At 38.5% G+C, this 17,804-nt stretch overlaps 1 protein-coding gene across 1 annotated transcript in view; it reads left to right on the forward strand.

Annotated features, from left to right (window-relative positions):
• Positions 1-17,138, forward strand: part of LOC119418836 (formin-2) — a 56,866-nt gene extending 39,728 nt beyond the window's left edge. The window contains exons 9-18 of the mRNA XM_037686133.1: positions 199-290; positions 368-497; positions 580-726; positions 1,293-1,352; positions 2,000-2,120; positions 6,781-6,873; positions 14,076-14,127; positions 14,989-15,138; positions 16,863-16,944; positions 17,105-17,138. Of these exons, the coding sequence (XP_037542061.1) occupies positions 199-290; positions 368-497; positions 580-726; positions 1,293-1,352; positions 2,000-2,120; positions 6,781-6,873; positions 14,076-14,127; positions 14,989-15,138; positions 16,863-16,944; positions 17,105-17,131 (954 nt within the window). The 3' untranslated portion in view covers positions 17,132-17,138. The remainder of the gene's footprint in view (positions 1-198; positions 291-367; positions 498-579; positions 727-1,292; positions 1,353-1,999; positions 2,121-6,780; positions 6,874-14,075; positions 14,128-14,988; positions 15,139-16,862; positions 16,945-17,104) is intronic.
• The last annotated feature ends 666 nt before the right edge of the window (positions 17,139-17,804 follow it).

The following is a 17,804-nucleotide window of genomic DNA, read 5'->3' on the forward strand; positions in this document are numbered from 1 at the left end:
GTATTTAGAGATCATCCCCTTTTAAGGCAGCAAGTGATAAAAGTAGTTAAGTGCTTTTTTTTTTTTATGTGGACTTTTCACTTTCCTTCTTTAGTTACTGTTAATATATTCAGGTTAAATTTATGACTAACAACTTATTTTAAATATTTGTATCCCACATGTTTTCATTTTAAAATAACTTGCATTTTTACTTGACAGAGAGCCCAAGATGATGAGATAGGAAGCATTAAGAAGCACATTCAATCGGCCCAAGACAAGGATGATGCCAAACCCCTTGACAAGCCAGAACAGTAAGAGTCAGTCCCTCATGAATCACTGAGTAAATGAATTTCCCTTAAATAAATTGTCCTTTAACTGCTCTCACCAGGTTCCTGTACCAGTTGTCGCAAATCTCCAATTTCTCGGAGCGGGTGTTTTGCATCCTGTTTCAATCAACCTTCTACGAGTGCATCACCTTAATCGTGCGCAAAATGGAAATCCTACAGAGAGTGTACAAGGTGAACTGCTGGCGTTTACAGTGCATTCTCTCCTCCTGTCACTCAATCTGTCTTAACTTCATCTTACATGTGGCTTCTGCAGACTCTCCAAAGTAGTGAGAGCGTATTGCAGGTGCTCGGCCTCGTGCTGGCTTTTGGCAACTTCATGAACGGAGGTAATCGGTCTCGAGGGCAGGCTGATGGCTTCACCTTGGACATTCTGCCAAAACTAAAGGATGTTAAAAGCAGCGTGAGTATATGCTACAGGAGCAAACATCACTCGCGTTACAAGAGCAGATGTGGTATTCACAGGCGAACTGGAAGGACTGGCGCTCTGTAAACGTGTGTTAAACAAGTGAGACATGTTTACGTGTTTATCTGCAATCTTAAAATCGCTCTATTTATTGTCAAGTTTAGGACCGGGAGTTAAGAATTTAAAAGGGAACTTTGCTGGTGCCAAACATGTGAAGCATAGCTGTGGAGATTTAGAGGTGAAGCCGCTCTGTTTACAATTTTTTATCACAACAGGCCTCGTGTGCCCTTGAAAATACCTTATAAGGGAAAGCGTGTGGTGTGTGTTCTTGTTTTGGTGATAGCACCGAGTTATCCAAAAGAGCATTAAACTTTCCACTGAGTCTGAGTTATGATGACTTTGTTCAGAACAGTTGTTTTCTTGTGTTGCTATCCTACTGTCCTGATTTATTCCTAAAACGACTTTTTCCACTCATCTTTTTGCTTTTAAAAATTAAAATGTCTTGCCACAAAATGAATCAATAATTAAGGGATTGTGGTTTATTTGATTTTTCTTTTTTCCAGGATAGCTCCACGAGTCTCTTGTCCTACATTGTTGCTTACTATTTAAGGCACTTTGATGAGGTACGTTTTGGTTCCTGTTTATTTGAATCACTTCTCTGTTTTAGACTGATTTGCTTAGAAATCCTTCCAGAACTCTCTCTCTTCATTTCCCCTCTTGCCAGAGGATACCATGACTTATCCTTTATCAAATTGTTTGTTTTCAATTTTCTCATTTACAACACAGACAAATCTCTCTCTTTTGTCTTACAACTTTGTTTTTTTGGCTTTCGCTCTCCGTGTTGTGCTCACGGTCCGCTTTGGTCTGGCTCCATTCAGACCTGCAGCCGGTTCACTGGCACAGCATCCAAAGGAGTGTTTGTGTAAATAATTAGGTTCTCCAGATGAGATGAACTCAGTTATGCCGCTTGCCAAAAACAACCTGCATGACAAGGCTGGAGCTCTCATAATGGCCTTGTAGTAACTCTGATGGAGAGAAAAAACAGTTTCTGGACGGAGCACAAAGGTCACTTTTGTTGTAGTTTCAGCCATATATTTTTTTCCGCTTGAAAAATCTGAACCGCTGATAAGTCCATATAGGTCTCTGAAGGTATTTTATTTAAATCTTGTCTTGTGTGTTCAACACAAAGAGGCCCTCTCCTTTTTGAGGAGGATTGACTTTGACATTGTGGTGTGTGTTTTGCATCATCCTGTGTGTTGTCATTTATCAGGATGCTGGCAGAGAGACGTGTGTCTACCCTCTGCCTGAGCCCCAGGACCTTTTTCAAGCTTCCCAAATGAAGTTTGAGGACTTTCAAAGAGATCTGCGCAAGTTGAGAAAGGATCTAAATGGTACGGTCGTCATCCTAAACATTCCGCTTTGACTCGGTTTTAAAACCATCAAACACTCTTGGATTGTAAATTTACTGAAAGTTTATCAGATTGCACGCTTAGCTGTTAAATGAGTCACTTTGCTACATATTTAGTAGAGAACTTGAAATGTGATTGCATAATCTTATGATTCATTTCCCTCCCCAAAAATTTGTTTATCATCTGGGATGCATATCTTTTAAATATGTTGTGTGACATGTAATTAATTTCCAAATGTAACTGTAGCTTTGGTCGTGCAGACTGCAGAGACGGATCAACAGAGAGATAACATCTGTTTGTCGTACAGACGAGTTAACTGGAAGCAGATGTGGCTTGTCAGATATAGACTCCTGTTGGACCTGGCATGCCTTTACTGTCCTCATGAAGCGGAGATCAAAATAAATGCGGGTCATGGTCAGGGAGCTTTCACTACCTTTGCGCACGATTTCATCACCTGACCTCAAGGAGTCGGCTGTAGCTCAGGAGACCGATTGTCGAGCAGCGTTTCCATCTTTGCTTCACTTGGTCAACAAGCTGTGCCTTTGAGCAAGACGCTCAACATCACGTGACTTCCAGTTGTGACAAACGCCTCTGCTTGAAGACCATATAAAAATTGTTTTCTTTTACTTCGAGCCCATCAAACTAGAAAGATCATATTTTAAATTAGTGAAAACAAACCAATAAAAGTACTAAACTTTTATGGATGTTCCCGGTTTGTACAAAAGGCCCATATTTTTAGGATGTTGCTGTAGTTTGAAGTCTTGTAATGTTTGCTCTGTTATCCTCGTGAGTCATAACGGAAGAAACGTAAATCAAAATGGTTTCTAAATGAGGTCCATCCATTCTTCGCGGCTCCCATGATGTCAACAGGAAAATTGATGTTGATTTATTCTATTTTAGACACTCAGACAACAAAATACATCATTTCAAAAGTCTTTGTAAGAAATTTGAAGTTTGTGCATTTGTTGATATACTGTTAAATTTGATAAACTCAGATGAACGCATTAATGTCAATCGGACACTTGAATTCACTGCAAATATTTAATGACAATAACAAGTTAGTTGAAATATGTTTCAGCTTTCATTATAACCACAATTTTAACGTTTTGTCTATTGCCCAAAACTATTTTGACTTTTTTAAATCCAGTCAGCTCTTTCAAGTAACCCATGTGTTAAAAAAATATTTATATATTTGTACCCAGAAAAATGTACCGTTACTTTTTCAAATTCACACAAACAGTTCCCAAGACTTAGTGTCCAGAAGAACCCAAAACAAAAGAAAAGTAGAAGCTGGTTTGTGTCTAATCAGTCTAATACTGCTGTGTAGTACTGAAGCTTCTTTCAACATTCTGAAGTTCCTGGAAGCAGTAGTCCCTCTTTTATTGTGGGGTTACGTCCCCCCCCCCCCCCCCCCCTCCTTATAATAAGTGAAAATCCGCCAAGTAGGGACATTATATTTATTTTAGTATTTATATATATATATATATTGTAAAGCTTAAGAACAGGGGTATTCAACAAAATTGCTCAGGGGGCCACAGTTACTGAAAGCCAAGAGCTCAGGGGCCGGACATCCAGCAGTTATTGTCATTAAGCAAGTTTGTTTTATGGTTTAAAATCTAGTTTTATTAGAAAATGAACCCACTGGTGGGCCCAACTGAGCTCACGAGTGGGCCTGATTTGGCCCTCGGGCCTCCATTGAATAGCCCTGTTTTAGAAACCCTTCCCACACTCTTACAACGTTCTAAACTCTCAAACCTTTAACAACATACTTATATGTAGCTACTAAATTTTACGCACCAGTTCTGCAGAACAGCAGCAGCTCTGTTCTGAGCGGTTCCAGTCCAACTCTGTTCCATTTCTTCAGACCTACCCAGCAACAATGAAGCCCACAATGTTCTAAACTCTTAAACCTACATAATTTTAACAACATGCGTATATGTAGCTACTAAATTTTACACACCAGCTCTGCAGAGCATCAGCAGCTCGCTTCCGCTCCAACGTGGTTCCATTTCGGCAGACGTACCCTACTGGTTCTGGTCGGCTCTGTGGCTCAGGGTAGTTAGTTGGCTCTGGGTAGAACTCTGGACCTACAGGCGGTGTCTCCGCTCTGAAGTCCTTGTGGTCTGGCAAGCAGCTCTCAGATTGACCGATGAGTCTCGAGGTCCCGTTCTGCTCTGATGGTCTGGTTCCCGATGGGTTCTGTGCGGCGCATCTGCTGGGTGCCAAAGTCACTGAATGAATAAGGGCCAAACTTTTCAGATCAGATCAAAACGTTCCAAAACAAAATGAGCAGTGGTGGAGAAAGTACTCAAACACTGTACTTAAGTAAAAGTGCAAATAAACAGACAAAAATGTACTCTAGTAAAAGTAGAAGTCACAGTAATGTTTTTACTTAAGTAAAAGTAAATAAGTACTTGCTTTTAAAAATAATTAAAGTTTTAAAAGTAAAAGTACTTGCTGAATGTATTACCTAATGCAATGGTCTACAATATTCTTAAGTGTGCCTACCTTATGTATACAAAGTATTTTCTGTAATACATTAATATTGTTGATCCATTTTAATGAACAATGTTGCAGAGAATGCATGTTTTTATTGTGTGACACAGTTCACACTTGGACTTGTGATTCTGTGCGTCAGAATTTCAGGGATGACATGCAGAGTTAAATGTTATTAAGCAAAATAAGAAAGAGGAATGATTATACCTTTTGAACGTTTTTATTTAGCACAAATCAAAACCAATGTGTAATTTTAACTGCAGTAAACACATTTAAGTAAAAGTTGTCTGTCTGAAAAAAAGAAGCATTAGACCTAACAAAGGAACAGGCTCTGATCATTTCAACTCCAGTTTGTCATCAACTCTAGTTAAAATACTGTCTATTCAACCTTGTAATGAGTCAATAGTGAACAATATTTTAACTTCCTGACACCATTTTCAAAACTTGGACCCGAGTGTCGAGTCATTTGGAGACATCTCTTGTCTCCTAACATCCCATGAACTGACACATTTTAATATCGCAGCAAGAATTTCTTCTTAAAGTTCAGAAGAAGTTGGTTTTCAAAGTTTTTTTTAATCCAGTCTGGCTCTTTTGGGAGAGAGAATCTGTCCTGTTGTACTGAATAATCTTTCAATAGTCTTTCAATAGACTTTCAATAAGGCCATGGGTGGCACGTATCTTCTGGCTGACTTTCCTCGGTGGAATCCATTTTGGGTGTGTTAGCAGTGCTGTGGGTGCACCCTGCTCAGTGACGTGGGTCTAACGTTACCTGCCCATGTTGCAGTGATTCAACTCCCCTCTCGCCATTGGTTACTTTCAAACTAACAAACAAATAAAAAAGTTGCAACGTGAATGTAACTTGTAACACAACGCATTATAGAAATGTAGTGTAGTAGAAAGTACAGATACTTAATGTGAAATGTAGTGGAGTAAAAGTAAAAAAGTACTCATGTTTAACTCTACTTAAGTAAAGTACAGTTACATGAAAAGTGTACTTAATTACAGTAACGAAGTACTTGTACTTTGTTACATCCCACCACTGGTTATGAGCAGTGTAGGCTTATTGAAAGAAAACTACAAAATGGTGGCGCCTGCCCAAAGTATTCTATTTTTTCGTTAACTTTTTACTGTACAGTATCCCGTACATGTCCTAATCACGTAAGTAATATTAAAGTTAACAATCATGTCCTGTACAATGTATTTTCTTTTCTCGTTTTCAATCTTACCTTGAAAAACCACGAAAGAGCGAGTCCCCAAAAGTCGAACAACGAAGTAGCGAGGGACTTCTGTATGTGCAATCGTTTCTGAGGTCGCTTCATGTAGGTTTTAAAATCCACTGTCTGTGGATGAGTTTGTGTGTGATTTATCTTTGTGTGCGATTTATTTTATGTTTCTGTGTGTTCGTGCGCGCCATCGACTTGATCAACAATTCCCTAAACCTAGTCTGTTCCCCATCATTCTTTTATGCGTCTTTGCTGCTAAACCAATCAGTGGCACGAGCTGTGACAAAATATTGCTTTGCCTCTGCCTTAATGACTCTTTAGAAATTCATTAAAATGCAGTTGCTCACAGGGGGGAGATTAGCTTTGAACCCTAGTTGCTGTGGCACAGGTTAGTCGTATATAAATATATCATCACATGTCGTACCTGCAGACCTCTTCATCACCAAGCGGATTCAGCTGAACACTTTACCAGACATGGGCTTTGACAGTTCCCATGGGGGGGTCTAATTGGTAGATGGTGTAGAAACTTTTGGGGAAGGACCTATAGGGACATCAGCAAGGAACACATTCATAGTTTCTGTTTAGCTGAGGAACCATATGGTTTATGAATTACCTTCATGTTGGTCCCAATCCCCCTGTTCCCATAAGCACCCTGCTACACCTCTCAGACGTTGAGCTGTGTTTGTATATCTGTTGTCTTCAGACAGAGCATGCCAATAAGTTCCTCTTAGCTACCTAATTCCAAAAGGTACCAAACTGGGTCTTTGTCTTTCCAGACACTTATTCAGCAAAAATTTTGTGCAAAAATACTAATACTCTTAGAGGGATTTAAATTCAACAAAAAATAATTTTCTACAATATTAACACAAAAATGGTAGTTTCTGGAGTAATTATTTACGGAAGTTATGTTTTTGTTGTTTTAGCGTGCTTAGCTGAAACAGAAAAAGTGTACAAGTTGTCCTCTGAAGAAAACCTGCAACCCTTCAAAGATAAAATGACTACATTTCTAGATCAAGGTAAGTATATTTGACATTATTTCATATTCATTTATATCGTGTGTTAGTGTCCTGTTCTTTCTTGTCAACAATACCTATAATCTCAATGGGAATCACCAGGTAAAATTAAGGTTAGAAAAAATATATATATAATCATCATCAGTAAAAAAAAACATCAACCATAACCTATTTGAACTTCTTTAGAACATAACTGAATGTTAAAGTCAATATTTCTTTGTCATTCACATCATATGTGGTACATGTGGTGGAACAAAACTGTGTACACAGGGTCCCAGTTACATCCAACAAAAGTATAAATTGTAAAGAAAAACGGTAATAAGAGCTAAGATATGAACTAAGAAATATGCCGTTAAGAATACATTAAACACGAATAGTACAGAAACAATACGTTGAACAACAGCAGCACGAACATGAGTCTGTGTGGGCAGATGAGTACGAATGAACACAGCAGCATGAGATCAGCAGCATGTGTTAACAATCAAGTGGCATCAGTACAGTGATTATCCTGGTTAGAGATTCATGAGACTAACAGATTCAGGGTAGAAGCTGTTCCTCAGTCTAGTGGTTCTACACTTAATGCTCCTCAACCTCCTGCCTGAGAGGAGCAATGCAAAAAATGTGTGTGCTGGGTGAGTGGGGTCCTTCATGATGCAGGTGGCTCTCTTCTTGCATCTGGAGGTATAGATGTCTGTGATGGTGGGAAGGCTGACTTCAACAGACTTCTGTGCAGCCTTCACAACTCTCTGCAAGGCTTTTCTTTCTGCAGCTGTGCAGCCTCCATGCCACACGTTGATGCTGGAGCACAGGATGCTCTCCACTGCACACCTGTAGAAGGAGGTGAGGACTGAGCTTCCCAGATCAGGCCAAAGCCAGACCCAGATCCAGACCATTAAGCCAGTAAACAAAACCACCATGATATTGGACAGAAGCACCAGTGTTTCATGTTGCCTACTCTATTATACTGCAGTAATACTCAACAAATGTGCAGCTTAATAATCACAACTGTAGCTCTGTTTTTTTTTTTTTTTTTGTTAATTTGCCAAAATTTACCATGTTGGTGCAAAGGTCTGTCGCCAGATATTTGAAGATAAAACACTTTTGGTTTTACTCTAGTTTTTAGATCCTATTTAAATATTTGCTATAGGTTTAGGTCTCGACAATGGTTGGGGTGTTGCAGTGTTTCTGGTTTTTAAACCATTTCTTGAACCGTTTTGTCTTCTCATTGTGCTGCCTGAGTTGAACTGTTTTTGCAATTTTGTACTTAATATTTCCATTTACAAGTGTCTCCATTAAGGCCTTTCTTATTAATAAGCAAACTTTTGGGACAGAGATCTTGAGATAAACTCTAAATCAGACTTTGCATCAATTCATTTTCCAGGACTTCTTTAAAAGGAAAGACAAAACCCTAACCAACGAAAGCTTGCCTCGACAGATCAAGGTTTATAGCCAACAATTTATGGCTAGAAGGGACAAAATGGAATGGCTTGGTGGCAGCAATATGACATTTAGTTGTCAAAACAAAGAAATATAAGGACAATTGTTATAAATGTATAGAAGTTTGCAAAGAAAACGCCAAGAAGGGCTGCAGATGAACTTTCTCTGATTATACTAAACCTTCAAGCTGTAATCTGTTCCATGAAGCCAAAGCACAAAACATTTCAATCGCAGAAGTGGAATTTTTGACAGAAAAAAATATTCTCTAATATCCTTCTAACAATTTATCATCAGAAAATTTTCTAAGAATGTGGAGGAAAGACATTTGTTTTATCAAGAAAAGGTGTCCAATCAGAAAGGCTGAGGCAAAATTGTACACTTTGTTTTCCCCATTCGGAAGAAGTCAAAAAAAGTAAGGCTACATAACAATTTAAATTCTGTTTAAAGTAGCTTTTGTTCTCAAGGTTCATTTTTTTCTCTCCGGATGGATTACTGTTTGTTTTAGGCTGCATTCAGCAACTACCGTATTTTCCGCCGTACCTGTCGCATCAGTCCAAATATGTCTAATAAAGTGGAAAAATCTAGAAATACGTCACTTTGCCGTATACGTCACATCTATTATGCGTCACCGCTGATGCGTCGTGTTTGTTACGTGTCATGGCTGACAACCCAGAAATGTTGGCTGAACCTGGAAATGTGGGCAGGTGTTGTGTCAAAAATCGATTTGCTGCCAAATGGCAGCCACAAGAGCGTGCACGGGAGGATTTAACAAGAATAGCACTTAAAAACAATTATTTATTTGCTGGAAATTATAGCAAAGGTGTGTCTTAGTCTAATTTTTCCTTAATAAATGCACTTTGACGGCCAAATCAGCTGCATTTTCAAAAGCCACTTTGCAGAAACATGAACGCTCAGAGAGCGACTCGCTGTCCATTTCTTCAAAGCTGATTTGAAGTTTGTCCAGGCAGACGATGGTGGCAGTCTAAGGCAAGCCGACTGTGTCATTAATAGCCACTTTTACCTACTACATGATACAACGGCATGCCAAATTGCTCAACTGCCATCTAACAATTGAAAATGGTAGTGTTCAATATTTTCAATCAGAATGAATGAAAATGGTCATATCTCAGCCAAAAATTACAGTTAAAGTTACAGGGTATGCAAATTATGCAAAAACTGTGACTTATAGGGCAAAAAATACAATAATCTGCTGGCAAAAATCTTTTACTTTATTTTTCCTTGATACACACACTTAATGGCTTAGTGTTTTGATCTATCTATCTTTAGTCTGACTGATTGTACGCCCACTGTTTGGTCATTTCACTATACAGTTTTACACATGTCTTGTGCAAAGTTCGTTTTTAAAACCTCTCCATGTCTTTGAAGAAAACTCGGGAGCACAGAACCAAATAATCTGCTGTTGTAAAAAAAAATGAAAATAAAAAAAATAAATTACAAATGTTGGCGTTTAAAGTATTGGCACTGAACGGTGCACTGCACATCTGAGGCCTGCTTTTGTTAAATTGATGTTTATTGTGAAAAGAACTTGTGTTAAGAAAAATTATCAACGGTGGAAATTTGAGTGGATAATGCCACATAAACCATCAATCACTGGATTCAGTCATGGTGCAAATACAAATGTCTGCAGCATATTTCATAGTGCTCCACTGAATAGATTTTCAGACATTTTAATCCAAAAGGAAATAAACTTTTCTGCCAATTCATCAAACAGATGTTATATTTCACAGGCAAAACAACACAACTTTAGCTTTTTTTGTAGAATTAGAAGTAAAAATAAGCATATCACGACGGTTATATTCAATCTCGCGTACTAAATTTTAAAAGAATGTGTCGAGACTGTTTGATCTATACTAATACATTTGTCTAAATACCATGCAAACATCCAAAGAGACCATGATTGTGTTTACATGTCATGTCTGCCAGATGTCTTGCAGTCAAGTCTTTAATCTTAAATCGGACATGTATAATAAAATTGGGGTATTGTGATTCTCATCAAATGTATGACTTAACATTTTATGCTTGGTTTAACATAACAAGCCAATTGACATTTTTCACGTGGCACTGACTCTGACCCTGCATACATTCTGTTTACTGTGACTGATCTGCCTGCAGAACCCAACTCACAAGTCTTAGTTCTTTTTGTATTCAGATGAGAGAATAATACACAGCATATGGGATTCAGCTGTAATATTCACTGTCCATTTTCAAGGAAGTCAACAAATGAAAGCACCCCTCGCTTTTCCTCCTCTTTTGTGTGTTTAGGAGAAATATGGGAGCTCTCTCTTTGATGCAAATGATTAGGTTTCCCCCGGAGAGCAGAATGTAAGCACTGTAGCATGGATTTGCGTTTCAGAGGGCTCCAGACGGGATTCTTTGGGTTCCCCTATTGCGGCGAGTGGGAAAACAAAAGCATCAACCAAAAGTCTTATTTTTGTTATTTCTGTAATTTCTAAAGAGCCTGAGGTTAAACTGTTTCTGGCTCCATGGTTTAAACCGCTTTTGTTTATTTTCTGACCATGAAACTAACCACAGAATAACAGTGGGCGCGGACTTGTTGGAGCTTGGCTGTTTGGTCTAGCTCGATTTTCTCCGCTCGCTTCACAAATTCTCATGCATGCTGGTCTTTTGATGGAATCAATATGACCTGCAGGAGAGCGCTGGCCGTACGATAATCTGTTTCTGATGGATAGAAAGATGAATAGCAAGACTGGCATTTAGCTCTTGCTGTGACTCATCTATCAGCAACTCCAGCTAATTTGGTTAAATACACACCGATTTGCCAAATTTAAATAATCCAACATCAGAGTCAAAAATAGATTTAAGAATATTGACTATTTTCATTTTCATTTGAATGAGCATGAAGTTTATTGCCCTGCTCATATACTACATTACCTTAACATAATTGTACTTTGTATTATTAGAGAAGGGGATTGCTATGTTAAACTAATTGGAACGCAATATATTTAGAGAAAACATTATTTCATTTGGTTTAATTAACAAATGAAACAAAATAAGTATTTAAATAATTTATATTATCCATCTATCCATCTATATATATATATTATATATATATATTATATATATAATTTATTAGGGATGCGCCGATCCACATTTTTTTTACTCCCGATACCTAATTCTGGATATATACCGATCCCATTCTGATATCATCATCGTTATTGATTTTATATAAGGCTGTCATAATCTCCTCTCAAGTATAATTTGTACAAAAATATTCATGCATGTCCAAAAAGAAAATTAGAGGTAAGTTTTATTAATGTTGGATAAGTTTCAAAGTTAGAATTAAATTCTGCTAACACAAAACGTGTTACTTTTTTTATTCCTAGCTTTAAAGTGGATATAAAAGTGAATAATTTCAGTGATTAAAGTTATTTTATTTTATTTAAATAAGGGGGAGATATAAGATTTTTTTTTTCTTCTTTCTGCACTCTTCATTCATTTTTTTTTTTGATTGTTTTGTTTATTTTGTCTCTTTTAAATGAATGAATAAATGAAATTAATAAAATATTAAATGGCTTTACTTTAAGTTCATGGCATGAATGTGTTTTTACAGAGTGCTGCTGCTTCTTGAGGTTGCAGGAGCAACAATCTTGGCAGAAGTTTACAAACCTTCCTCTCCCTTGTCCCTTTTTCTAGTCAGTTGTGTAATTTATCTAGCGGAGTCCTGGACCAGCCTGCTGGCTTTTATGAGACATGTCGCACCCACTGTCCAAACCACCTCAATCGTTTTGTCTTTATGCAGAGGAGCAGGATTCCTGAGCTCCAGCATCCAAGTTGCTTTTTGAAAAAAAATAAAAAATAGTTTGAATCATTTGTATCATCTATAGCTTATGACTACTGGTAAGGATAAGTGTATTACTTGTTAATTTTACAGCTTCTTGTTTTGGTTTTTCTCATGACACCATAAGAGATCATTAAAAAATATATATGTCACTCTTCACAATCTTCTACTACCATTCAAAATAAAAGCCTGAGATGTTTGTTTTTTTTGTGTTTCCTTTCATTTGAATGAGATTTTAAATTTATTTCCCAGCAGAAGTTCTTCACATCTATCCATCCATCCATTATCTTTACCTGCTTCTTCCATTTTGGGTCACAAGGGTCGCCGGTGCCCATGTCCAGCCATTACTGTGCGAGGAGCGGGGGACACCCTTTAAGGTCTCAAGTCCATCACAGGGATACATAGAGACAAACGAGACAAACAACCATTCACTCTCTCACTCACACCTAGGGACAATTTAGAATTCTCAATCAGCCTAACATGCATGTTTTTTGTCTGAGGAAGGAAACCGGAGTACCCGGAGAAAACCCACGCATGCACGGAAACAATATGCAAACTCCACCCAGAAAGGCCCTCGGACCGTGATTTGAACCAGGGTAACCTGCTCGCTGAGAGCACTTGCGCCACCATGCTGCCCTTCTTCACATTTAGCTTCAAATTGATCCAGGGGTTTGAAGCCAATAACACATGAACTGCAAAACGGCAAATATGCAGTCCAAAACCAATCGAACTTTAAATTTTTCACACTTTTGGCTTTGCTCAAAAATCCTGTCCACAAATTTATTAAACCGAATCGGCAACAATTAGCAACTCTAATGGAGTCCAAAACATCTGGATTAGAACAAAGCAAACCAAGCACTGTCTCTACTTTTACTGATACTTCTGTAGAGGACCCAATACTTCTGAAGCACACCAACTCCCACAATAGATCTCACTAGGTAACCCTTTTCAAGCTTGTAAAACGTGCAAAAACAGACTGAGTTAACTCCTTTATACCCACCAGTATCCATTTGATTGTGTTCCACAACTTGTATGGAAAGCGCATTGAGCCAGGAGTAAGCCAGTCCAGACATTTATGGCAACCACGTGTTCTAATGTCGTCCACTGAGGCTGTGCCCGGTCAGACCAAATGTTGGTCGACAAGCAGTTTACTGAAGTCTGTCTCCAGGGGGAAGCCAGCAGTCACCTTGAGGATTGTTGAACAGCACTTAGTTTTGCAACTTGCTCACAGATAATTTGATTTGGGCGATTCTAGATGGAGGGAAAACAAAAATATTGAGTCACTTAAATCTTTTCACCTTTTAAAATTGTGACCATTCACAAAAAGGGGATTTGCTACTTGGAAAGATTGTTACATATTCTATGATATGAAAAGCCATTCGAAAGCGTTTGATCTTTTGAAAGTTTAAGGTTCCCAGATGTGACGTTGGTCTAGTTTTCTGAATAAGGACTTTGTGCCATAACAGCAGCCAGAATACATGTTCAATACCCCCACTCTGCCAAGGGAAAGGAAAAAATAAACACTGGATTGTTCCATCGCTAAACTATAATTTTACACGAACTGAAAAAGCAACTAATTGATGTGCTGTTTGAGCACTCACCAGGCTTCACAAGACTGTCACTCTTCACTGAAGCTGTTTTATCATTTACAACATCTACAGACATGCACACAGTTGTCTGTCATCATTTGAAGTGATGCCACACAAAGGAGCGCTTGTTTTAAGATTCTTGGCCCTCATTTGTCAGTCGTGCTGCAGGAGACAATCCAGCACTTTAAAATCCGGCTGGCTCGGTGTTGACCCTGAAAGTGATGGGTTTGAGTTCAAGTTCTGTGACATCTTGAATCCTGTTGTATTGCATGTCCACGTTGCGTAATACGCGAACGATTTGTTTCTTCAGGAAATGCTAAAATTGAACCATTAAACTTGTGCTTTACTCCTTTCAACAGCAAAATCTGAGCTTGAGAAGCAGGAGAAGCAGCTGACGGACACACAGCAAATGTAAGAGCTTTTCACTTTTGCATCAGTTTTATTAAACAATGCTACTTTTTAATGTAATTTTCATTTACATTTGCTCTTTTCTTAGGCGACAATACATTGATCTTAGTTGCGAATTTGAAACCAAAGGGCAATTCAATCAAATACAGTTCGAAGTGATCTATTCTCATGGCCACAAAGAAATATAATCTTGAGGTTTTGTCAATATTTATGCCTCTTGGTTCCTTTAGTTACATAAAAGGTGCAGACCGTCGTGCCAGGCCTGCAGCAGACTTGAGGCCCCTACGCTGTGTCTACGTTGTTTATCTAAGTGCAGCAAGAGTAGACAGCCATGGCTCCAGGCTTCTGTTTCTGCCGGCTAGGAATGTGTTCCTATAGCACACTCCAAACAAAGACAGACCAACCTGTCCGTTATATTGATCCACTGCAAATGACTGCCACATTTAACACTTTAACATGTCATCCACGTCTTTCTTTTTAAAGATAACTGTCTTCTTTCCGTGCCTTTTTTCCATTCTTTCATCACTGTTATAGTCATGGTATGAGCGTGTCAGTACACAAGGCAGAGCATCGATGAAGCAACCGTTGTATGAGCTGGATAGGTTTTATTTTAGTAAATGAAGCTATTCAAGTTCTGAATGTCCTGCCATTTGTGTTTATTCTGTAATATCCAATGACTTTGTTTGTTTCGGCTTTTATTGTTCTATCAAATATCTGTAAAATCATTGTTCTCGGAGATTAACTTTGATATTTTGCACATTTTGCATAGTCCTGCTAGATTTCATAAGAGCCGGTGCAAGATTCTGCAACCTGGTGTTGTAATAGTTTGGCCTTGAAATATGAATGCTTTTGTTTTGCCATCAGCTTTTTGGAGTTGAGTGTGTCCTTCTCGGTCAAACCCAAGGCAGGGGAGAAAGAAGTCTCTCCCAACACATTCTTCTCCGTTTGGCACGAGTTTTCTACGGATTTCAAAGAACAGTGGAAGAGGCATAATAAGCTGCTGTTACAGGAACGGTGAGAAAACTTTAAAAAATGTGACATTTTAACTGATATATTCCTCTTTTTTTTTTTTTTTTTCTAAAAAAACATGAAACTGTTGAATAAAAGAATCCTTTCAGGGGTTCTCTATGGTTTCCTTTTTGTTTTAGATTGTCATTACAGATGCAACTATGTTTGTACATTTGGGATTCTCCCCAACTTGTGTTTCCGTGGCCCTAATAAGTTGCAGTGCATCTCAAGTTCACTGAAGATCCTATCGGATTCTTTCAAATTCACGGAGAAAAAAGGGCAAATGATCCAAAACTTCCACCATCCAGTTGCCTTCCAGTGCTTTGATGACTGTAAAGATAGTGGTGAATATGTCAACAAATGGCAAATTGCTCTATTATCTCCAATGAAGATTGAACTGTGATAGCATGTTTGCAAAAGGAGTCGAATGTCACAGTTTGCTTGTTCAGTAGGAAAGAATAAAAACAAAATCGAAAACATCAACTTTTTGCCTCTTTGCCACAGGCAAGCATCCCAGTCCTCACTCTAGTTTTCCTTTTAAATTCCAGAGGATCTCTAAATGTGCATGCACATCACAGACATACAGTAAAAACCAGAAACAAGATATAAAGCAGGACTATTCAACTGACGGTCCGTGGGCTAAATCAGGCCCACAGGTGAGCTCAGTTCGGCCCACCTATGGGTTCATTTTTAAATAAAACTAGATTTTAAACCACAAGAAAACTTACTTAATGACTAACCACTGGATGTTCGGCGTCTGAGCTCTTGACTTTCAGTAATCGTGACCCCCCCCCCCCCCCGCCCCCCACCCGAGCAATTTAGTTGAATAGCCCTGGTAGATCACTGGTGGATCACTTTTTTCGGATGACTGCTTCCTCTGGTATCATGCTGTGCCGCGGGAAGGATTTTTACTGAAACCTTTTTTACTTTTGGACATTTGTTATGATGTGTAACCATAACAATAAAGTGGTTTCCTACAACTTGTCATTGCTGATTAACATCTCAAAAGCTCAGATAAGACCTCAACTACAGCTCCAAATCCCAAACGAGTTGAAAAGGAGGTGTCGTGGATGCATTACTGTCTACATGAAGGTGTTGCTCCGAGTGCTTGACTGACAAAATTTTGGAGGTAGCAGGAAACTCGGCCCATGACATCCCCCAGCCCGCGGTGATGAGGGGCTCGGCTGGCTGCTGGGAGAAATGGCCATCGCTCGGGGAGGAGTTCTGTCTGGCATTCAGGCAGTCCTGCTGCCCAAGAGGACAAGAGGACTGCTGGGTCTGGGTGGCCGGATCGGCATCTGCAGCCAGTTTCTTCGGATCTGCTGTGGGACGGACTGCTACAAGAGATCCTTCCTGCCCAAAACCATCAGCATCTAGAACAACTCTAATGAAACCAAGCTGAGCTACAACAACAATTAATTTCCCTTTGGGATTAATAAAGTATATTTGAAATTGAAATTGAATTTGTATAAAGGATGTGTAGGGGAAAATTTGTAGGCTTTTAATTCCTTCTTGTTGATAATTTGTCCCTTTTAAAGTGCAAATATCACTTTTCTACTCCATGCAGCAACAAACTGAGCGAAACATTTTGTAGCTGGAATGAACTTTGGCGAACTCATAGTAATAAAATGTTCCTTGAGCACAGGTTGAACTGTAAAATATCAGTGTGTCCCAATTATCTGCTCATAAGGTTTCTATAGAATAATGGTGATCACTGCTGGTCTTTTTAGGGTAAAAATGGCTGAAGAGTGCTTCAAGCAAGCCAGACAGAAGGGTACTTACAACGTGACGACCAAAAATGCCACAGGAATTGTATGTATGCTTTTTTTCCTCTCTTCTATTTAATTTGTTATTGGCACCTTTTTGAATTGTTCTGGTGCAAAATCTCTCTTGACCAACTCTGTGTAATGCCCGTCTGCATGTTTAAGATGAATACTGGTTCTAAACTAACTGGTTTTGTTTAATTCCACAGAAAGCAAAGCTGGGTAAGAAGATGTGAAGCAGAAAATCATGGCCAAGCCTGTTGCACAAGCACAATCTAACATGGCTCACCAGTAAATTTAAAGGTTATTTTGTCTTCACTGTTGTTTGCTTTTTATACATATATTGAAAATGATTAATGAGCTGAGCTCTTTTGTTCTCAGTCACACACCTTTAAATGAAACTCTGCAACCAAACAAATACATTTTCAGAAGAGATTTTATTCAGATGTTCACAGAACATTTACTTTTTTTAATCAAAACTTTATCAGCATCAGTTTTATAAGCTGTGTATTTTATTTTAATGCAGTCCCCACCCCCACCCCCACACACACACTTTTTTTTTTCCAGACAATGAGAACACATCTTATTTACATGATCTTTAAGTGTAAGAAGCACAACATTTAACACTTTTCTAGAGCAGGTATGGTGCCTTACAGAACAATTTCATGGAAATGCTGTAGAACAGGGCTTATTATGACACCACTGCAATTGTAATGAAATGATGCACGTTAAAAAGACAAAAGTTTCATACAAAAGTTGGTTGGGTTTACTTTTAAAAGTTTCACTGTGTTTTAAACTTGGTGATAATTCAAATGTTTTGCACCTTTTTATAGCCTTTTTCCACCCCAAAAATGTGTATTTACATGGTGTGAACTGATAACTTCCTTCTGTTGTACTTGGCAGTATTTT

The sequence above is a fragment of the Nematolebias whitei genome, chromosome 1, assembly GCF_014905685.2.
Source record: "Nematolebias whitei isolate Nwh7 chromosome 1, NemWhi1, whole genome shotgun sequence".
NCBI lineage: Eukaryota > Metazoa > Chordata > Actinopteri > Cyprinodontiformes > Rivulidae > Nematolebias > Nematolebias whitei.